The sequence below is a fragment of the Delphinus delphis genome, chromosome X, assembly GCF_949987515.2.
Source record: "Delphinus delphis chromosome X, mDelDel1.2, whole genome shotgun sequence".
Classification (NCBI taxonomy): domain Eukaryota; kingdom Metazoa; phylum Chordata; class Mammalia; order Artiodactyla; family Delphinidae; genus Delphinus; species Delphinus delphis.
In genome coordinates this window covers 114,266,525-114,290,557 of record NC_082704.1, presented here as the reverse complement: position 1 = coordinate 114,290,557, position 24,033 = coordinate 114,266,525, and the positions used below count along the sequence as shown (strand labels likewise).

The 24,033-nt window shown below is 39.3% G+C and overlaps 2 protein-coding genes across 5 annotated transcripts in view; one reads left to right on the top strand and one right to left on the bottom strand.

The window, feature by feature from the left end:
- Nucleotides 1-340: 340 nt before the first annotated feature.
- Nucleotides 341-23,895, bottom strand: FANCB (FA complementation group B). Its single transcript, XM_060002085.1, has 10 exons — nucleotides 23,803-23,895; nucleotides 15,519-16,475; nucleotides 12,187-12,339; nucleotides 10,961-11,047; nucleotides 5,491-5,619; nucleotides 4,657-4,659; nucleotides 2,963-3,129; nucleotides 1,851-2,293; nucleotides 1,493-1,730; nucleotides 341-755 (listed from the first exon to the last, which is right to left on the bottom strand). The coding sequence occupies exons 1-10, from the start codon at nucleotides 23,893-23,895 to the stop codon at nucleotides 341-343; spliced, it is 2,685 nt and encodes an 894-aa protein (XP_059858068.1).
- The window catches only part of MOSPD2 (motile sperm domain containing 2), a 59,900-nt gene continuing 59,679 nt past the window's right edge, over nucleotides 23,813-24,033 (top strand). For all 4 annotated transcript variants that reach the window (XR_009518044.2, XR_011246341.1, XM_060002912.2 and 1 more), the window contains exon 1: nucleotides 23,813-23,902. Coding sequence is in view for 2 of the 4 variants with exons in the window: in XM_060002912.2 (XP_059858895.1) it covers nucleotides 23,894-23,902 (9 nt within the window). In the remaining 2 variants the exon portion in view is untranslated. The remainder of the gene's footprint in view (nucleotides 23,903-24,033) is intronic.

Below are 24,033 nucleotides of genomic sequence, written 5' to 3'. Positions count from 1 at the left end.
CTGTCGGGGGCTGTGCTTTGCTGTGTAGGAAGTTTAGCCGCATCCCTCGCCTCAACCCACTAGATCTGAATAGCACCCCTCTCTTGCCCTCCCCACCTGCCACTACTCCTGACAACCAAAAAATATCTCCAGACATAGCCAAACGCCCCTGGGAGGCAAAATGAGCCTAGGTGAGAAGTGCTGCTCTAAGGCATGCTATTTTGTGCATCTTCAAGATTCTACACTAAGCCTCAATCTTTACTTTTACAGAGAAGGCATATAATGTAAGATGAAAACAAGTAGGACCAAAACATTCTGGCAGGGAAAAATATTCTAAAATATAACCAAGCCGAGATTGTAATTATAAATCAGTCACTTTCTGGGCAGCAAGGTCTGATTTCAGCTGAACCTCAGCTAATTTCAAAGTCATTTCTCTGTAAAGGGCACCACTCACTTTTAGGTTCGTCCCCAACTTTTGCTTCTTTTCTCTCTGAAGTTCTTTTCTGTAGGCATGGATGCTTTCCTCTATGTCTGATAAAGCAGCCACATCACCACTAGTCTTTTCTTTGCTTGCTTCACAACTCTGCACCAAGTTGCTTTCAACCTTAACTAAGGCAGAAGAAAAAGAACCAAGGATAACCAATTCCTTCTCCAAAGCTAATCCCAAATGACCAATTAGGAAATCCTCACTTCCTAATTTTAGATATTTGAAGAAACTGTTTATAGGGAGAACACTGCTGAGATTATGAAGGCACTGGAACAAAACTGTTTGATTCCTGGAATAAAAAACCAAACACAATATTACACAACTTAGGACAGTGAAAAATGGTCATGTACAACATACTGTAGTAATCAATTAATATTCATTTCTAAACTCTCTAGTAATCATCAGAACCAATAATGCATTCATGTGGTCACTGACATAATTCAGACTGTAGCAATCAAATACGGTCAGCCCCGTGGTTGGTTGAATCGCAGATGTGGAACCCATGGGTATGGAGGGCGGACCATACTACGCCGTCCTCTAGGATTCGAGCATCCGTGGATTTTTGTGTCCACTGGGGTCCTGGAACCAATCCTCCATGGATACAGAGGAACAGCCGTATACATATCCTAAACCAACTCAGTATTAATCAGGTTGCTTCCTGATTAAAGTTCTTTTTCTGAGTAATAAGATCAAAATTATATTTTTAAAACTTCACTGTGGGGGAGCAGTAAGGGGGAATCTTAAAGTCATTATTAGGCCCTAATCAATCCCACCAAAAAGCCAAAAACAAACAAAATCAAAACGGCTTCAGTTTCTAAATGAGACCACCTGTTCATTCACGTTGTACCAGGCGATGACCTGGACATGTCCCACAGTGGTATAGAACACTACCACGGGGATCCCTGTTGGCACGCACACACACGCACGCACACACACACACACACACACGCACGCAGGCGCGCGCACACACACACACACACACACACACGCACTTCCCTGGACCAATTCCAATTTGATGTGCCTTACCTGGAATAGACTATTAAAATCCCTTCAAATGGTGTTCTTTGTTTCCAGTTGAAGAGTGTCCCATAGAAGCTTCCTGGCCTTTTGCAAAAGCAAATTTCTGGAAATTCTTTGATAACTTCACATTCCATGTGTTCTAAGAGCCATACCTTCATTGAAGTCAGAGCATAGCTGGGTGATATGATTTGAAAACAAGTTCTCTGCCAGGCTGCGAGAAGCGCAAAGAGATCTTCCATGTGTTCTATGGCAAAAACATGTCACAAGTGCTGTCATTAAACTCTGCCCATTATCACATAAAGGGAGTTCTTAAAATTTTCTGATTCTATTAGGTATATGATTAAAAAGGACCCACAAAAATTACCTATAGGTTTCTTCTTTGGAAATGTCAGCAGGTATTTCCCACTTGAAAGATCTTCTAGACTTAAAGCAATTCTGCCACACTGAACATAACGAGTTGCAGAACGGTTACCATTCTCTCTCTCTCTAATTTGTAGCAGCACAATGCAACAAAAATTACCGAATGCTAAAAGTGGCGAAAGAGATGTTACAGCAGTAATCATCTGCACATACTCTTTCTCAGATGGTTGTACAAAAACAACGCTTTCCTCTTTCTCTTCCTCTTCCTCACTATCAACACTCAACTTGATTTTTTTTACCTCTGATCCTATTTCATATGGCACTGAGCCTGGTACTGGGGAACATTTCCTACTCAACTTGATCACCCTACTTTGACACTTAATGAGCAGAAAGCTGGAGTTAGGGGCTTGATCCATTGACAGCGATAAAGTCACATGATTCAGGGACCTGTAAAAAATACAGAGTAAAAGCTCATTCTTTAAAATCAAACAGATGATTAAATGCCATACAAACAACAACCAAAAAGTTTTATTCTCTGCTTTCCTAGGAAACATCATTTCAAATGTAAAATATATCAGAAAATTAAGTGTAAAAGCCAAACACATTTTTTTTTTTTTTTCAGTACGCGGGCCTCTCACTGTTGTGGCCTCTCCCGTTGCGGAGCACAGGCTCCGGACGCGCAGGCTCAGCGGCCATGGCTCACGGGCCCAGCCGCTCCGCGGCATGTGGGATCTTCCCGGACCGGGGCACGAACCCGTGTCCCCTGCATCGGCAGGCGGACTCTCAACCACTGCGCCACCAGGGAAGCCCAAACACATTTTTAAAGATTCTGTAATAGCACTTCTCTTGAAATAGGAAAGCAAAGACATTATAAATATGCTGGACTTAAGGAAGTAATTTTTTTAGGAGAAAGGAAAGGTAAAGTAATGCCTGTATTTTATTTTTGAGGTAGATTTTTCTCCTTTCCTCTTAAACAAGAAAAAAAAAACTACTAAGTTTTTAAAAGAGTCGATTTTGGTAGTTATTTAGAATGAAATACCTCCATGCACTATATTTCTGTTGGACAGTGCTGTTGTAGAGCATCAAGATAATGTTATCATGTTAGAATTTACTTACACCTTCAAAGAAGATGTGGTTTTCACTCCAACAACCAAGCTATCTTCTATTACACGATACCATATCTTCTCTACTAGCTGTTCTGAATCTTGAAAATTATCTGATAACTTTTCATCAAAGGTATAGACAGGATTTTCTTCTTCACCACAAAGAGTGGCAAGACATTCCTTATGGAAAAACGTTTAAATAACTGATTACAAAAAAAAAAACAACAAAAAAACCGGCCAAATGTATCAAAACTAAAAAAAATAATATAAACCAGCTTTTGGCTGGGCCTTATGGCTTACATATTTAAAAATAAATTATCATCAATAATATATTATAGATTATACATAATTCACTAAAATAAAACTTATAAAACATATAATTAACCATCTACTTGGATTAAGAAGCATGGCCTGACTGTAAACAGGGCTCTGGGTACCCAACACAGAGCCAGCAGGGATGTAAACCTGGAGTCCATTTTGAAAAATAATCTCACAATATGTGCTCAAGGCATGCTGAGAACAATCCAATCTTTATTTTAGCAGTGACTAACTCTAAACTGTAACTGGAAACTTTTGTATGAATAACAGTGATTAAACTATCTTAGGACAGCTGATCGATTATTGCTAAAATTTTCTTCTTTTATTTTTCCTTATTTAAAAAAAATTCTAGTAGAGTTGATGCCAAAATTTTCTTCTTAAAGACCAGGCCACTCACTTATTTCCGCACACATATGGATTTATGATAGAAATGGAAATAGGAGGAGGAGTAATGATTATAATAATACACAACACTTACTGAATGCTTGCTATATGTTAGGCACTGTTCTGAACGCCATTCATGCGTCAATTTGTTTAATCATCACAATAACTCTAGTACCCTAGGTCGGTAGTATTATTATCTACATTTTCCAGATAAGGAAACTTGAGGCACAGGGAGGTTAGGTACCTCCCCCGGTCACCCAGTTAGCAAGACTCAGAGCTGGAATCTGAACCAGAGGCAACTGCTTCCAGAGCCCATGTTGCACATTAACCATTACTCTATACTGCCCCTCTATGTGGTAATTACTGAAAAAAGATATGGGCACTTACATTACAGTGAATGAAACATGTTCCTAGGAATCTGACACTTCTGCCAGTAGCTGTGAGATTTGAGGCAGGCTGTTCACCTGAAACCCGCAGAAATTTTTATTACCTGCCAGAATTGCTCTTAAAGTTAACAATGTAAAGGGCCCAAAACAGTGCCTTGCACGCAATGGCTTCAATGCACTAATTTGTAACATTTCTTCCCCTTTTCTAACACCGGCAAAATCACCGGGGTCAAGTGGGGAAGGGAAATGGGAAGACTTTGAACAGTGACTTTCTACAAGGACTCGCATGAGGTTTCCCAGGAGATGAGAACAGTAATACAGAAATGCAAGACGATGTGCTTTTGTTTTTTACGTTAATGGAATCATATTTTGGGGCAAAATGATCATATGGCTAAGACCGAAATACAGACACAAGGCAAAGAGCATTACAAGAACAGTTAATCTTAAAGGGAGTCAAAGCAAGGCACTAAAGTGACTTGAGGGAAGAAAATGCAACTTCAAGTGTATCTATGTCCAGCTTTTCTTGATTTATCTGTAACTCTGCTATGCTATCTTTCTCTGTAGGGAACGAATGTGCATAAATCCTATTTTTTATGAAGTCAAAGCAGTTTTTGCTCACTTTCTACATTACTATACTGGCACAAGTAACTGCAAGGTACCTGAAGAGGTTCTTATGATGGTCAACCACAAGGGAAACTAGAGTAAAATTATAAAAAGCAGATATGAGGACTAGAAGAGCATAGCAATTTAGGGACATTAAGTAGAGGAATAAATATCCTTAGAAATGAACCATGCAACAGACTAAAAGAATAATTATATTAATGATGAAATTATGTCACCATTAATACAAGGTAAAATAATACTCAGTATATTCTGTTTAAGAAGTCAGAAAACATATACAATTGCCCCTTGAACAAAAGGAGTTTGAACTGCGCAGGTCCACTTATATGTGGATTTTCTTCAATAGTAGATACTACAGTACTACTTGATCGCCAGTTGCTTGAATCTGCAGATGGGGAACCAGAGATATAGATGGCCCACAGTAAAGTTACTTGTGGATTTTCACTGCGTGTAGGGTCGGCGCCCCTGACCCCCATGTTGTTCAAGGGTTAACTGTAATTCACTTAGGAGTAATTTCTATTCAAACTATACAAAAAAAACAGTTTAATATTTAAACCTTGTTTAAACAAAAGGACTTGTTCCCCGAGGTTCCTGATAACTGAGATTTTAATATCCTACAGAACAATTTGCAAATTGGTAAAATATTGGCTTTTTAACCAAATAGTTTTCAATGTCATAAAAGCCCACCATTACAGAATCCCTGCCACTTTGCTTCTTGATCCATTGTGCAGCATTTTCTAATATATTCCAATATTCTAATTTAAAGAACTCTTCAATAGCTTATAGGTTTTCAATTCATAAAATGATAAAACGGTCACATGATCAAGTTTACCTCCTCTGCACTTGATGTACTATCATCCTTCCCTTGAAACAGGTTCATTAAAGCCTTGTAAGATTTTGAAATAACTTTTTCCTTAAGCAAGAGATGCTGCTGTAATTCCTGAACAGAAACCAAACCAACCTGTAGAGTATAAAGAAAAATCATTGCCAGAGACATAAGTTCAAATGAAACCGAACGTACCAATAATTCAGTAAGTATTTTCTCCAAATTTGCTTATTAATTCATTTTTCTATAGACAAGTAAAGAATACGTGTCAGAGCAAAACTATTTACGAATTTTGAGTCTCTAATTACAAAGGAAAATAAACACAGCAAATAATTATAATAGTTTACATATCAAATTGAGAGAATGCCAATGTATTTGCATCTGTTTCACTAGTGAGTTAAGTAATGAATCAATATGAATAAGTCCAATCAATATTAATAAAAAGCAAGGCCTACCAACACTCCTACTCCAACAAGAAAACTGTTTTGCTTGTTGAAATAATTTCTGCTTCAAAAAGCAAGACGTATCATTATGAACAGAAATGCTTACCTTTGATTTGATACTGCCTGAAATCCTCTGTTCATATGACCTTTAGAGCAAAATTTTAACGGTAACATGTAACTGTCACACGTTAATTGTTGTGCAAATAAATTCAGTGCTCGGGTCCAGTCTTAACTATCGGGGGGTAAAAACTGGCTCTGAACTGAGCATACAGCAAACCGTTCCTTTTATTATACTAGATAAATAGATTTCAGCACTAAGGATGAAACATTCATGAAATATATTTTACTCCTGAAAATTTAAAAAGAGTCGCGTCACTGAACATTTAGAAGCTGCTTCATTTCAGGTGGATATCTGAGACTGTTTAAGTATTAATTCAGCTTTTAATATAACATGTTCTTCTAGACTAAAAAAAACAAGATGCAGCCTGTATTTGCCTTTCTTTTAAATTACATTTTAAGGCAGATAAATTCTTTTTCCTTTTATCAATGAATAGAAGTTGGAGAGTAAAGACTGAATTCTATCTTCCCTCGGTGCACAAAGCACGTCAAGTGTCTACCTAACGTTTTAAAACTTCATCTGTTAGCCTACCTCCGAGGGCTCCACGTCATTCACGTCCCATCATTCATTGGCCGAGTAACTCACGACTGTGAGGCCGTGAGATGTACCTGTCTGGGGTGGAGAGCCAAGTGTGAGGCTGCTGGAGGGGCAGGGAGTGGAAGAGAAGGCTATACGGGCAGAATGACAATGAGGGCACCCTCAGAAATTATCCGTGGTCTCTCTTCCCTACTCTCTTCAACATGACCCCCACTCCAGGAATAAATCGTGTGTCACTAGACTTCTTAAATATTCTATGTTGTTACAAGTTTTATTATAAAATTATGAAAATAAGCCCATGATAACAAATTTAAACAACATAAAAAGACATCTCACCTTCCCTTCCTAGACCCTCAATCCCATTTGCACAGCCAAAAGATTGCTTACCTTTCCAGAACTTTTCCATGTATATGTTAAGGTATGCTTTCATTCTCCTCCTCATAAACAAGACCTAACCCAAACCAAACAGAGGAGCACACTGCACTGCGTGACACCGAATGTTGCTTTCCTGTTCTTATTGTGATCTCTTTCATACGTGCAGAAGAGTTTGCAAGACAAAAAAGCAGTTCATAGACTAATGATGAAGTAGATACCCCTGGAACCACACCCAGGTCAAAAAAGCAGCACTTTAGGAGCAGCCCATGGGCCCTCCCCAATAGAGCACCTCTCTCTGCCGGAGGCAACACTACCCTGGCCTTTCAGGATAACTTCCTTGTTGATCTTCATCATTTTACCATCATCATATGAACTCCTAAAGAATATGTTTAGTCTGTGTGTGTGTTCTGCTTCTGAACTTTTATAAGTGGAATCGTTCTGTATGTAATCGCTTTTCGAGTCATCTATTTGTCGCTAGTAGCTGCAGCTCGTGCCTTTCACTGCTTTGTAGCATCCCATCGGCTCACTACACCAGTTCCCCTCTCCTTCCTCCCGCTGATGGACAGCTGGGTTATGCCCAGCTGTGGAGCACTACAAACAATGCTGCTGTGAACATTCCTGTACCTAGGCACAAGTGTCTCCAAGGTCCTGGCCTCTCCTTATCCCTTCCAACAAGTGGCTGGAAAATAAAATGCATAGGGGAAAGAACAGTGAGCCGAACTCTAGCTGTAGCTCTGCAAGCCACCTCACATTTCTGGCTCTCCATCTGCTTCCTTGTATGCAAAATGGCAGAGAGGGTAGATTTGTTCATCTCTAAAAGGCCTTCCAGCGCTTAGAAATGTTTTGAGCCACATTGAGAGCTAGTGGTAACATGTGGATACTTGAAACAACATGGACGCTCAGCTATTTCTCGTACGTCCCTGCCTTCCCTCTCCGTTTCTTTCATATTTTCCTTCTTTGTCTCTGTTGATACCTTCTAGATAATTTTCTTAACAGTCTAGTTTGCTTATTTGCTCCACATCTCTGAGTCAACTATTAAACTCATCTGTTTTTTTAAATTTCAATTTATTTTTAGTTTATAGAAATGGTTATTTTCTGTGAATAATTAATCATGATGCCTTGTTTCTTCATGTGCTTAGTTATTCTGTAGGTGGCTCATTTTCTTTAAAAAATTACTTGTGAGATTCAGAAGAGACCTAGGATAAATGTGTATTCCTAGAGAGCATTTTATGTTGCTTCTGCCAGGTGACTAGGGCACTCGTGCTTTATGTTAAATACAAATGCTCCCAGGGCAATAGTAGCATCAGTGTTCTGCTTGCCTCCCTGGGTTCCAGCCTTTAGGGTTTGGCCTGCTAATTTATTCTTATATTTTCAGCTTTTTGAAGCTTTTAAGAATATATTAAAAACATATTTCATCTATCATTTTAAGTTGTTTTTATCATCAAAGTTGATCCAAATAAATTAAATGACATATTAACAGAAGTAGAATTTCTAAAAGTCATGCTTTCATAAATTAAATTATTTTGGCATCATTTAACAATCAGTATAAAGAGGTACCTTAATCTTTCTGACAGCTGCACACTATTCCATGGTTCGGTTATATCATATTTACCATACTCCTAATGATGGATATTTAGATTTTGATTGAACTTTGTTTATTAATACTACTTAAACGTTCCTGTAAAATCAGCTTTGCTTACATGTATAAGTATATGTTTAGAACAGATTTCTAGAAGTGAAACTGCAAGAGTAAAAAGATATGTGCAATTCACATTTTAATAGCTATAACAAGTTTCCTTCTGAGGAGGTTGGACCACTTTACATACTCAACAATACTGTTTTAGGGCTTCCCTGGTGGCGCAGTGGTTGAGAGTCCGCCTGCTGATGCAGGGGACAAGGGTTCATGCCCTGGTCCGCGAAGATCCCACATGCCGCGGAGCGGCTGGGCCCGTGAGCCATGGCCGCTGAGCCTGCGCGTCCAGAGCCTGTGCTCCGCAACGGGAGAGGCCACAACAGTGAGAGGCCCGCATACCGCAAAAAAAAACCCCAAAACTCAATACTGTTTTAGAATAATGCCTATTTATATTAAGAAAATTAATCCTTTGTCAAATATGTTCCAATTTCTTTTTATATAATTTGCCTTTTTATTTTACTTTGTTTGGAGCAAAGAAGTTTTTAATGTAATCAACCTTTTCCTTTATGGTTCTATGTCCATTATGTTTTATTTATCTACTGTTTACATTCACATCTAATACGTGTTCACTAAGCATTTACTGAATTCACTTTAATATTAAAATACTTGCAAAAAAAACTTTTAAAGGGCCTGCAAAGTACAAATATTTACTATCTGGTCCTTCACCAAAAAAGTTTGCCAGGGATAAAGGATAAAGATAAATGACAACACAAGGAAACAGACAAATCAGAAAGGAGGGACAACTGGCCTGGCCTCCTCATTAGTGTCACTTTTTTCAAAACGGGGAGAGGGCATAATTCTAGATGAAAAGACCAATGAGACATATAATAATCAAGTGCAAGTGTAAACTGATTGGATCCTGAAAAAAGCAGCCATATAAAAACATTTTTGTGGCAATTGAAGCCATTTGAATATGGACTGAATAGTAAATAAGATTAAGAGATTATTATACTAACTTTCTAAGTGAATAATGGTATCGGGGTTACATAGGAGAATGTCTTTATTTTTAGGAGATTCCTGCTAAAACACATAGGAGTGAAGTATTAGAAGATGTGCAACTTTCAAATGGTTCTGCAAAAACGTACAAATACATGTACATACGCACAAGCAGAAACAGATGAGGCAAATGTGATTTTTTATAAAGTAACAATAGTTGAATCTACATGGGGACTAGAGATAATCACTGTTTTATTCTATGAATTTTCTGTATATTGGAAAATTTTTATGAATGAAAAAAGGCAGGTTACATAAGAACAGGCATCTTATAATCACATTTCCATGTAAACTTGTATATATTCATTAAAAACATCAACAAGAATATGCAAGTCAAAGTGTTAAAACTGGTTACATCACAGTAGTGGAATCATAGGTAATTGTGAGTATCTCTTGAATATTTCTTGGCATAGTCTGAGTATTTTACAGGGAATGTGTGTTACCTTCGTACATTTGGGAAAAAATCAAAAACTTTTAGAGAGCTTTGTATGGAAAACTTGAAGGTAAACTGATCATGTTTAGAACATGTCATGATTCATCATATTTGCTGCTCCTTTAAAAGAGTTATGGTATGCTGATCCTAAAAACTAGGAAGAATGTGTTTTCAAAAGTCAGTCTCTATTTTATCTTATAAGGCTTATTAAATTTACATAATCTTACGACAAAAAGGTATCATGTTTAGATGACACATTTATAAGTAATGTCATAATAGCTTTTACAGAGGTACCAAAAAAGGAAATAGATCCTTTGAAATACAGGTTTCCCCACTACCCAAAAGTAGAGCATGCCTATGAAACCTTTTGAAAGCCATTATGAAATGATGTAAAGCAAAGAAGCAATTACCTTAGGACACATCTTGCTAAGGGATGCACAAAATAAATGGGAGATAAAGCACGGGTGCTCACAGACACAGGTCAAAGCTATGGCAGCTGGATGCTGAGATGCCAAACTCAGTCCCCAGGAAGGAGCTTGGCGGGGTTACTCTCGCTTCTCGGGACGTGAGGTATAACGGCTCATCGCAAAACAAACGCTGAACGCTATTTTCGCTTTCGCCTTTTCTCATAAAAGTGAAAGTCCTCTTTGGATTTCTTTCTGTTAGCAAAAACAGGTGCTAACGCAGGTCTTTCGTAAAAGCAAAGTGGCATAAAGCAAAGTGGCATAAGGCGAACTTTCAAAAAGCAGGGGATACCTGTACCATATTTTTCCCTCCCAATCACTCAGCTTCTTATACTGTAAGGACCTTTCTTTCAATGTTCTTTCCTTCATTTAGAACAGCACTAATCCAAAAAAGCAAAAGCAGAAAGCAAAGACACTAACTTTCAATCTTCTTTCCAGAGGTGGAACCACCAAATAATTCTCTTTGCCGTCAAATAAGTCATCTTCATTGTAATCCAATGATTCACTCTAATAAATAAAACAATACACTAAAACTTTACACTCTAATAAATAAAACTTTACACTCTAATAAATAAAACAATACACTAAAACAATACACTAAAAATTTTGAAAGAAACTGAAAATTCTTAAGATTAACAAAATACAATTAAAGTTTATCCAAAAGGCAGTGTGCCACAATACACACTGTTATATAAAAGACAAGATACATATTTTCCCCCTCATCTTCTCATAACTAGAAAAAAACTTATTATTTCCACTATTACCACCCACCTAACATTTGTATACTGCTTCAAAAAGTATCAGCTTGGGCTTCCCTGGTGGCGCAGTGGTTGAGAGTCCGCCTGCCAATGCAGGGGACACGGGTTCGTGCCCCGGTCTGGGAAGAGCCCACATGCCGCGGAGCGGCTGGGCCCGTGAGCCATGGCCACTGAGCCTGCGCGTCCCTCCGCAACAGGAGAGGCCACAGCAGTGAGAGGCCCGTGTACCGCAAAAAAAAAAAAAAAAAAGAAAAAAAAAAAAGAAAAAAAAATCAGCTTACTAGGCTTTTATAAAATCCCATAACTAGAGAAAATACGAATTATCCTCATTTTACTAATGGAAAAAGAAAACAGAAAAAAAAAACCCCTGAGGCTCAGAGACGTTTTATATAGATCTGAAACTTCCAGAGTATTATTTTCCTTATGCTCAAAATCTTAAGATATTATGAACAGTTACTTCTTTTAGTAAAGCAGTTTCGCTTTATTTTGTTCCTTAATTAATCCAATATTATCATGTTTATTGGTATAAAATGTGCTTTTCAGAAGCAACGATAGTTAATTTACAGTATTATTGTCACTTGAGTGAATACCAGATATACTATATTCCAAATTTATAACAAAAACACCTACACTAATATGTATAAAATAGATAACTAATAAGAACCTGCTGTATAAAAATAAATATTTTTAAAAAGTCAATTTGTATAACATTTGTTGAAAGAAGAGTCAATGTACTATTTAAAAGATTCAATGTATGTATTTTTAAAGTTCTAAAAGCTTACTTTAAGTATGAAATCAAAAATATTTAAAGGGTAAGTCAAAAGCTTTAAAGTGCTCAAATTTTCTAAAATATTCTTAAGTAATGCATAAAAAGTAAACAGAACTTACTGAATAGTTTAAGTTGTCCAGGTCTGTTATTTTAAAGGAACTGAGGCAATCTGAATTCAAGGGGTCCTTAAAAAGTAGCAGTACTTGTTCAGTTCCAGTTCCAAGAAAGTCATCTATCAGTACTGAGCTAACTTTCTCCCACTTAGCAGCAACCTGAAAGAGAGTGTTAAAGAAGGAATAGAGAAAGAAAAAAATCAGATGTGAAGTAAGCTAAATCCTTTTGTTGCACGTAGCTCTAATTTGTCATCTTCAGTCTTACAAACAAGCCATGAAAATGGTAGGGTAAACACTGAAAACTAAACTAAAATAAAGATATTGGGAGACGAGAAGACATAAGCAGTCATCAATTTATAAATAGCAAGGTACTGACATTTCTTTATCAACATTTGTCCAGGGACTGTCACGTTCCTGATTTGTATATTAAAATTTTATAATTTATAAATTCTAACACTTCTCATGACTAACTCTAGTGAAGATTCTTTCTCTAACCGGTTAATTTAAGGATGACCCTCACTCCCATAAGCCTTAGTGGATATGTATTTATGATCAAACCAATTAAACAAGGAATTCAGTGGCATTAGGTAACTAGACGGTACTAGCAAACACTTTAAGAGCTCTCAAAGCAGAATAACGTTTAAGAGTCCATATAAAATTAATTAATACCCTAAACTCTGGTAGGACAGAACAGTCATTATGAGGGGCACAGAAGGGGAGGGATCCTAATAGTAGGGCACCTAGAATCATCCTAGCCTAATGAAATGATTTCTTAGGTTTATACAAGAACGTGAGACCCCAAGTTTAAAACAGAAGACAACTTCTTAAAGATCCATAAAGCTGAAAGCTTCCAGATTGGTTCCCTAGAAAACTAACACCATGGGGATCAGAAATCCCTTCTCCCTCAGGCAGAAAAGCTGAAACTCCCACTTAGAATCCCGCATGGATACATCATCCTCTAGGTGGAGGGTAGCCTGCATTACAGCAAGAACATAAGACTCTCAATCTATATAATGAAATATCAATCTTTCCCCTATAAGGTTAATTCCAAAGCAGTGATTTTTCACTCATGCAGGGAGAAAGCTGTAAACTCATATCCTCCCTTCCTCCCACTGCCCCACCATGAATAGCATGGACTATAATGAACCATGTGAAGAGACACTGGTAATAAGAATGTGCTCAGCACGCAAACACCATAGAGCTGTGCACGCATGCATGCACACACACGCCTGCAATCTCTAGCTCTAGAATAGCGTCATCCGAAAGAAATATACGTGAGCCACAAATGCAAGGCACATATATAACTTTAAATTTTCCAGTAGCCAATAAAAGAAAGTTCTCTAGTAGCAGTAAAAAGGTGAAACTTATTTTATTTAATCTATCTAAAATATTATTTCAATTCAATATAATCAATAAAAATTATTAAAGAGATATTTTATTTCCATTTTTTACTAAGCCTTTGAAATCTGGTGTGTATTTGACATGGACAGCATGTTCTAATTCACACCAGCCACATTTCAAATGTTGAATCACCACCTGCGGCTAGTGGCTACCGTATAAGACATCGCACCTCTAGAATATATTAGCCTCTTTCTATCTACAACACACCACTATCTGTTTCACATATACCTGACAATGATCTCAATTTTGAAATGCCTGCTACATAGAATACTTGTCAAAACTTGCAGAGACAATTTCTTAGTTGTGGCATGTGGTATCTTTAGTTGCAGCATGCGGGATCTAGTTCCCTGACCAGGGATCCAACCCGGGCCCCTCGCATTGGGAGCACGGAGTCTTACCCACTGGACCACCAGGGAAGTCCTGTGATAGAAAATTTAATTGAGCTTCTAATTAAATGGACAGGGCACATCAAGTAAGGCAGTATCTGCTTTTTTTCCCAAAGCAGCACAGGAACTTAAAAGATTGTATAATGTATTAAAAAAAACTACTTTGGAAGATCTTAAACTATAAACACTTCATATCACATAAATGAATGTGCTGATAAACATCTTAAGCCAGGAGGACGCAATGTTAACAAAACACCAGGGTCAGAGAAATGTTATCGGAGACGCACAGTTACAATCCTCCAACTTCCTTTTCATTTTCTGCACCTTTTTACTTGTTATTGAATGCTCAATACCAGTGAGTATTTTAAAGCAATTTCCCAACCTTACATTAAAAGACATGACTACATGTAGATAAAATGTGAATGCTTGCTCAAAGGACAACTCTGAGTTTCAAAATGTAACATTCTCTAAGCAATGGTTTTTAGAAAAATTAACCCATCACTTTTCTCTGGAGAACAATTATTTGTCTCTAAAGGGACAATGATAGATTTCAAGGAATTCCTCTAGATTTCATTTTAACTTTAAAACGATAATGACCAACTTTTAAAAAGCTCAACAACTGGGCTTCCCTGGTGGCGCAGTGGTTGGGAGTCCGCCTGCCGATGCAGGGGACACGGGTTCGTGCCCTGGTCCAGGAAGATCCCACATGCCGCGGAGCGGCTGGGCCCGTGAGCCATGGCCGCTGAGCCTGAGCATCCGGAGCCTGTGCTCCGCAACGGGAGAGGCCACAACAGTGAGAGGCCGGCGTACCGCAAAAAAAATAAATAGATAAAAATAAAAAAAGCTCAACAACTGATTTGAGTTTTCTAGAAAGGTTTATGATCTTATTCTAAGTAAAAATACAAAGCCAATTATTACCAACTTATGAAAATTAAAAAGTTATAGTAAAAGACAAATAAATAGATAATAATTGTAGTTATGTATTTATGTATTCCCCAAAACTCAAGGGTTTTGTGACTCAAAATCACAAGGCAAAATCCTTATCAAGTAATATTCAGATAATTTTAAGAAAAAGGACTGATGTAACATATATGATTTTCTTTTTAGTGCAGCACTAAAAATTGATTTGGATAATAAGACTCCAGGATGAACCCTATGAAGCACAGGGATGCTTAGTAGGTCTAAGACTATGCCAACTGAATGATTAAAAGTACCATACCTGGGGCTTCCCTGGTGGCGCAGTGGTTGAGAATCTGCCTGCTAATGCAGGCAACACGGGTTCGAGCCCTGGTCTGGGAGGATCCCACATGCCGCGGAGCAACTAGGCCCGTGAGCCACAACTACTGAGCCTGCGCGTCTGGAGCCTGTGCTCCGCAACAAGAAAGGCCGCGATAGTGAGAGGCCCGCGCACCGCGATGAAGAGTGGCCCCCGCTTGCCACAACTAGAGAAAGCCCTCGCACAGAAATGAAGACCCAACACAGCAAAAATAAATTAATTAATTAATAAACTCCTACCCCCAACATCTTCTTTAAAAAAAAAAGGTACCATACCTGAAAGTTCTTTTCCCAAACAGCACAAGCATCACTGGCCCTAAAGGATATGACGAAAAGGAGGTCTCCTCCACCTGAATCCATAAGTTGAACTGCACAAGGATCTCCAAATGGAAGCTGGCACACACTTTTAGGAGTCCCATCTTGGAATGAAATCAGCTGATTCTTTTGAGTAAGAGCAATCAGCGACATTCTTAACCGGTTGTTGACAATCTCAGTTGCACAGACATGCACACATGTTATCACACTGGTATAAACAGGAGGGATAATGTATGTATCACTTATTACTTCTTCCCTTTCGAGCGAGTATACACAAAATTGAGTATTCCAAGTTGCATAATCTGATTTTGAAGGCTGTGGGGTACATCCTTCCTCAGATAAGTTACATCTCTTTCGTCCTAACAAAACCATACCTACATTTTCAATCTCCCCTGCCCACTCAATAGAGGAAAACTTAATGGACATAGTAACAACTTTGCCAGTTTGGGAAGAGATATAAAAGAATGTTTGGATATGTCTCCATAAAACTAAAGGGCCATTAAGGACCCTTATGCTGTCCTTCAACTCACAGTGTAGGCTAAAACTCAAACGCTTTTCAAATTTATTGGTACTGTGAAGAAATAGTAGAAAATATCTGAAAACGTTACTCTTTTTAATGCACTGTATCATAATATAAGGCAGATTAATTCCAGTTCTGAAATCTGAAACACAGTCGCAACCCATAATTCTTAAATGAGAGTATTCTTCTTTTATGCTGAAGAATCCAGTGGATTTCTGAACAAATACTCCTGTTCCTCTGTCAAATACCATTCTTCGGACATGTAACACAGTTGTTTTTGTAGGCCCTTCATCTACAAAATTTCCTTTAGACAAACGAAAAACAAGGACTTCTCCATTATAACAGAAGAGCCTTTCTTGTTCATTAGATGACATTGCTTGTTTGCTAGTAAAGCCACAGTATCAAGTCCAATTTTCAAATGTAAATCGATTCCAGTTGATGCTTCTAAACCTAAAAATGAAATGAGGGAAACTGCCATCCAGTAGGCAGAGCTGAAAAGAAAACACATGTTTTTGTTAGAGAACCATCACATAGGTAACTATAAACTTTGACATTTTTAAGCTTTTTATGCTATTTTAACAACGTCACACTTATCAAAAAACTGTATCCCAAATGTTATTTCTGTACAGCCGTTAAAAAACACAGTTTGCAAAGAATGCAAATAACCACACCACAAAAGATAACCGAATGTGTTAACAGCATCTATTAAAAGGTGTGGGTGCTCTATTATAAGGAACTGCACACATTCTCTCTGGCTCAGGGAATTTCTTAAGGGTTCTACTTCTGTCTCTCAAACCTACCAACCTAATCTGGTTTCTCCCTGTCGGCCTGAGTCCCTCTACAATGACAACTCAGTCAGTCAAGGATTCAAATTAGAGCACTCCCACAGACCAGGCGCTTGGGTTCCTGCTTCCCTGAGAAAGGAGTTCGAACGGACTCGATGGCCAAAATGAAAGCCCAGAAAGAAAAACAGGAGATGCTGTAACATGGCTTTAAAAAAATCTCCATAAGCGTAACAGAAATAAACCTTAAATCTCACTTTGCAAAAACAGTGCAGTTTTACACCCTAAGGAAGTCACTATCCTCATTCAAAGTAGAAGGAAATAGAGATTATGGAGGATCTATAAAATAGAGGATCCTCTATAAAACAGAGGATTAAAATAGAGTATCATTGTTATAATGAACACAAGAATTAAATAATAGCTATCAATTATTCACGCTTATTATATGCCAGGTACAATACATGCATTATTTCACTTAAGGCTCACAACTACTCTTTTAAAGTAAGTATTCTTATTATCCCATCTTATAAACAAGAAAACCGTAGTCTAACAAAGGTCAGAAAATTCTTCCAAGCTTACAAAGCTAATCAGCAATGGCACTAGATTTGGAAGAGGGGCCCAATGCCTCCTGAACCTACACTTTTAACCACTACACTGTCCTGGCACACATTCCCTTACTCTGAACACTGGTTAAGAAAGGCAACTTGAGAGAATTAGTAAAGTAGAACACATAACAAAGGAACACCCCCTCCACTGAACACATGTAAGAAAACATGTAAGAAAAAGATGTTGATGTCTCTTTATCCAGTGGCTATATATGCTGAGTCACTCCTGTAACAGTTACCAAATGCTTAGCATATGCTAAGAACCGTGCACCTTTAGAACACCCTCTGAGTGTTGGGCCTGCCTTGTACTAGATGTGTGATCTATGGCAAGTTTCTTAACCCCTTTATGCCTCACATCCACATCTATGTAATGGGGTGTAGTAACAGTATCTACCCCACAAGGTGCTGGAATTAGCTAATATAACTCACTTGAAATAGAAGCTGGCACGTAGAAAGTGCTAATAAAGGCTAGCTACTATCATTCTCATCATCATGGCTGGCTCTGGTTCATACAGTACCTAATCTTAGAAACATCAGAATAGTTGCATACTTAATGGTCTGTGAATGCTGAAATGTCTCCCGTCACTCACTATAAGTAACTCTAACTCATACTCTCTCTTTTCTCTTATTTGTGGATCACTTAAACCAGGAAAATAAAGTACTTTAGAAATAAATGAAAACTAGGTCATGTACAAGGAAGTAATATTGTTTTCCTCTTTCAAATGAGAAGCAAACTCCAAAGGCTTAGGTTTTGTTCTTTTAATATAAAAATCTACCAATAGTCCAATTAGAACAAAAATCACTGAACCATTAATCTATAAATTTAACTTAATATAGCCTGCATTTTATTGAAATGACTTGATTTAGAGGCAATTCTACTTAAAAGCAGACTAGATTAGTCAGCATCTACATTCGAATTGGAGAGGCTGCACCTTATTGTCTAACTTCCAAATACATGTGGTTTTAAAATATGCTCACAGCAACTAAGCCCATGCGCCACAACTACTGAGCCTGCACTCTAGAGCCCACGTGCTGCGACTACTGAAGCCCACGCACCTAGAGCCCGTGCTCCGCAGCAAGAGAAACCACCGCAATGAGAAGCTGGCGCACTGCAACAAAGCGTAGCCCCAGCTTGCCGCAACCAGAGAAAGCCCGCGCGCAGCAACGAAGACCCAATGCAGCCAAAAAAATAAAATAAAATATGCTCACAAATCTCTTTGAAATTCCTTCCATCAAGAAGGAACTCTCCTCCCCTTGAGTGAGGCCTGGTCATTATGACTCACTTCCAGCCAACAGAATACAGCAGAAGACTGGGTGACAGAGCATGGTGGTTTCCTCAGTGACCTGTTCCTTGGCTCACTTGCACTGGGGAAAGCCACCTGCCGTATCATTAAGACACTCGGGCAGCCCCGCGGAGATGTACACGTGGCAAGGAACTGTGGCTTCCTGCCAACAGCCAGCAAGGGACTGAGGCCTTTTGCCAAGAGCCATGTGAGTGAGCCTTCCAGGGATCCCATCTCCCAGCTCCAGTCAAGCTTTCCTGAGCAGACCCACCCCAGCTAAGCGGCTCCCAAATTCCTGGTCCTCAGAAATTTTAAGTTAATAAATGTTTGTTGTTTTATGCTGCTCAATTTGGGAGTAATTTGTTATGCAGCAACAGATAAATACATTCCTCTATGGCATTTGGGGTTTTTTTTCAAATCAAATTGATGATATTGCTTTTGAGAATTTCAAGAAGTATTAGTGAAGTAACTAGAGATACTAGATCATAATACAAACTAGCAGAAGCCAAACAGTTTCCTGGCTTGTTGTTAAGCAATTCATGCGAAGATCTGGGACAACAGGTACCCCAGAGTAGTTTCAGCTTCATCAGTAAAGAAGATACGTAGGGTAACCAAAGGTGTGGCTTTTAATTACGAAACTACGTTTTACTTGAAAGGAAATACACATATTGGTTATATTACATCAAAATGTATGACTACTAATTTATTTCAAATTTCCCACAGACATCTCAGACCTCTTAGAAGACTTCTAAGAAAGTTTCCTTTTTTAGCACTAAATGATATATTCTTTTTTAGCATTATATATTATAAATATAAATTATATATTCTGAGGTAAAGATCTAAAAACTCATTGTCTTTTACTACCTACTCACTTCAAAAGGTGTTCAGATTTCTTAATACTAAAAACAACCAAAACAACCTTCTGTCCAGGAAAGGATTTTGTTATTTTAATATTAAATGTCACAACTAATGTGTCATCAACACAATGCTCTTGTTCACCAACACCCAAGTGTGACAGGAGTAAGGAGGATCTTAGTGGTAAGACCACTAAGTAAAAGGTCACAGAACCGCCCCCTTCAAAAATCTTTGGAGTATGTATTGTTGCACCTTCATAAAGTAATGAGTTAGGAAAATCAGGCCCCTTACATTCTATTCTTTTAATGCTATCACCAAGTTCCTTAACTTAGAAACTTCTTTCTTCCAACTCTCTGATCCAACTGCCACTATGATGATTCAGGGTTTCATCTCTCATTTAGGTTGAGATAAAAGCCCTTTAATCAGTCTTCCTTAATCTAGTCTCTCTCCCCTGCAATATATCTATTCATTTATGCTACCTCACTTATTGTTCTAAAACACAAACTTGACTGGGTAACTGTCCCCTAATTTAAAAGCTTTGCATGCACTTACCGCCACTCCCCCGCACCCCCCATATCTACGATCTATGATCCCTAAACTACTACCTGGAAAGACAGATGCGAAACAGTGTACTGACCGTATGAATGACATAGAGATAAAAGGGTGCAAGCCACTGCTAAATTATAATCCTATTATCCTATTATAATCCTAACCCAACATGCTTTTAGCATGAGCTCTAGGCAAAAAGCAAACTTCTTCTCATGGACTTAGACTCAAATAGATTTAAAAAACATAACTGCTACATAAAAGGTCATTATTTTTTTATTTTTAAATACTACTGCAAAAACATGCACATTTTTAAGGTAAGTTATTCTAAATGGACCATCTTTAGGGTTAAAAATTAGAAACTATAATATATTTATAAAGATAAATTTTTTCCTCAAACTTTCTGTAATCTCAAGGCTTACTGAATTCACATATCTGTGAATACTGTTTTATTTTATACTATGCAACATCTTTTTTAAAAGTAAAAGTTCTGAGTATATGTACATAAGACAAACCTTTAAGGCTATGGAATAAGTGGTAATGTTCTTTTTTCAGATAGAAATAATCCGGAAACAAACCCAGGTTCAATTTAGAGGTTCTTAAACCAATATAAACAAGCCTTGATTAATCAAATCAGGACACCAGGCTTAGTATTCCAGCCTATTAGTCACTTGACTTTTTACTTGGTACTCTTATAACAGTGGCTGCAGAATGAAACAGGTAACTCAAACCAGTTAAGTTTTACCTCCTGTTTCAGCTCTGGAGGGGGGTGGCGGAGGGAAGGAGGGAGGGGAGATTTGGATGCAGATTATTTGTAAAATACTAGGTAGTTAATTTGAGCTTTTCCCGTTCTGTATTACCACACATCAAAGTTGACTGTATATATTTCACATACAAAATGGAAACAGATGTGTGAGTATACTAGAAAAACAATACATGCTAACCTAAATATAGTAGATGGGCAACGAATTATCACCCTTCTCTCCCAGCCTCCCACCAAATAAACAATGCTCCCGTTCAATGCTAATAATAACAACTGGCATTATAAATTTCAGAACTCTTAAATAAACTACAAGTCTGGTTCAGGAAGATCCTAAAAGACACTATATTATCTGCAGGTGAAAGCTATAAAACTCTTAAGAAACCAATCCATAGATTGCGACCACTGGAAAGTGTCTTTGGAATTCTACCCTTGGAAAAAAGATAGAATTAAGACTCCCAACTAAAAACTTCACCTAATAATATTAAACATAAACGTATGAGCGTAATACCCATAGATATCATTTTTCCAACATATAGGACATTCTTTACCTAAGTAGATTAACTTGGCTACAGAATGGGTCCACTGTTAAAACTTTTTCTACCTATATACCTAGGTCATTTGTTGGGGCTTGCCCAGAATCAGTCTCCCCTTTCCCTTTCCCAACAACACTTAGTGTACCTGAAATGTAGATGAATGTGGGGGGATGGTGGTCCACTGAGAGAATCAGGAAAGATTAAATTAAAGGTTCTTGATACCATACTAAGGAATTCTAGCTTTCTCTAAGCAGTGATAAATCACTGAAAGATTTCAAAAATAGAAATCAGAGGGGCTTCCCTGGTGGCGCAGTGGTTGGGAGTCCGCCTGCCGATGCAGGGGACACGGGTTCTTGCCCCGGTCCAGGGGGATCCCACATGCCGCGGAGCGGCTGGGCCCGTGAGCCATAGCCGCTGAGCCTGCGCGTCTGGAGCCTGTGCTCCGCAACGGGAGAGGCCACAACAGGGAGAGGGCTGCGTACCGCAAAAAAAAAAAAAAAAAAAAAAAAGAAATCACAGGATTGTACTTCTGAATAATAAAGATCCTGGTGACAGTGTTGAAGATGGCGGAGTGAATTGAGATTGGAGGAGGAGCCATCAGTTAGGAAATCATTACAAGTACTTAATTAAAGGGAGACTTTGGGAGGCAATTTGGCAGTAAACAGAAATGCATATACCCAGCAATTTCATTTCTAGATATGAACCCAGAGAAATAATCCTACATAATAATGCACAAAGACATTGCTCTAGAATGTTCACTTTGCCGTCATTTGCAATTTTTTTTTGAAAAGCAAGAACTTCAATGACCACCAATGGGGGAATGAATACAGATGGAATATCATACTACAGTTAAAAGGAATGAATTAGATGTGTATCCTCGGGGCTAGACTTCAGAAGTCAAATGAAAAAAATTAAGTTGAAGAAAAATGTATACTGTAGTACATTATGTATCAAAATCAAAACACATAAAACAGCATGAAATATTTTGTTTACCTGCAATGGCTGTATTCCCTGACTGCTCTATGCCAGGCACTGTTCTAAGCACTTTGGACTAATTCATTCCTCATGACGTCCTTATGCTGTAGGCAGTATTATCCCATTCTACAGATGGGGAAACTGAGGCATGGAGTTTAAGGCCTACAGATAGGAAGTGATAGAGCCAGGATTCAAACCTAGGCAGCCTGGTCCAAAGCAAAAAAAGCAAAGGTGCAAAGATTCATGCCAAATCCCAATGACTACTGATTTTGGAGAAGAGGAATATCAGAGTAGGGGAGTGGAGCCAGAGAGAGGCTTTAGCCATATCTGAAATACTATTTCAAGGGCGTATTCAAATACTTTTTAAACAATGTTCATTTTTCCCCCATTAAAAAAAAGTGAACATATAAAGAAAGTTTGGAGCAAAAGAGTGTCCATCGTGGTTGACTATGGCTGGTGGGAATATGGGGACCGTTCTTACAACTTCTTGGTAGTCTTCTGTTGCGAAAACCAAAAATGTCTCCAGACATGGTCAAATGTCCCCCGGGGGGGGCAAAATTGCCCCGGCTGAGCACTTCCTTAATTAATAAACCGTAAGACGCTTTACATCTTTTAACTCTATATACCTGTTTTAAAGATGTCAAAGATATATTCTCTGTTAAGTATTTCACCCTCCAAGTGAGAAAGATGCTGCAGGGGTGAAGAAAGTGTCAAGCGAAATAATCCTCGAATAGAGTAACCACTTGGAATAATCTAGTTATCCTTCCAGAGAAGGGTGGGCACAGGCCCCGGATAGCCCACTTCCTTCGCGCTCTTCCGCAATAAAGGGACTAGGGGAGCAAAACCCTGCGCCGCCGCCACCCCCTCGGCGAAGGCTGGGTCAGGGAACACGCCGCCGGCCCTACCTCAGCGTGTGAGGCTCTAGCACACCACAGCCGCCACGTCCCCAACGCCGCAAAACCGCTCAGCGCCAGGAGGCTCCAAACCTCCCGCCCGCGCGCTGCATCTTGGGAGGCCCAGGCCGGAGGCTGCGTCCAGCGCAGAGAAGGCGGAGCCTGCCTAGCGGCCAGGACCGGGTTGCCAAGGGAGGCTGAGGAGGCGAGGCCTCCGGGGAATGTTGTGAAAGCGAATAGCAGGAGGAGCTAGTCAGGGCTGAGCTTGAAGAGGGAAGCGCCCGCGATCCGCCGGTTGGCGGGGGCGGGTCCGCAGTGCAGGAGACGTCGGGGGGCGGGGCCCGAACAAGAAGTGAATGGGAAGCCAGCTTGCGGGCCTGGTCCCGCCTCCATTCCCAGGCGGCCGCACCGGATTGGGCGGTGCGGCGGCGCTGCTGCCCGCCTTCCGTTGTCACGCGACCGCCTCCACCTCCCGCCCTTCCCTCTTTACCTCCGGGCCGGCTTGCCCTGTGATGAGATAGTCGGACCGCAGTGTCGTGGAAGTGGCGACGGCAACTGCAATCACGTCCACGACCGCGACCATGGCCGAGGTGAGGAGCTGACCGCACCGCTGCCGAGCCCCTCCAACTCCGACCCCGAAGCCGCCTCAGCCTCGGGGGCCGTGCGCCCAGGTGCAGGTGGGCTGGGCAGCGGGGAAGTGGGATGGAGCGCGTAATGTCTA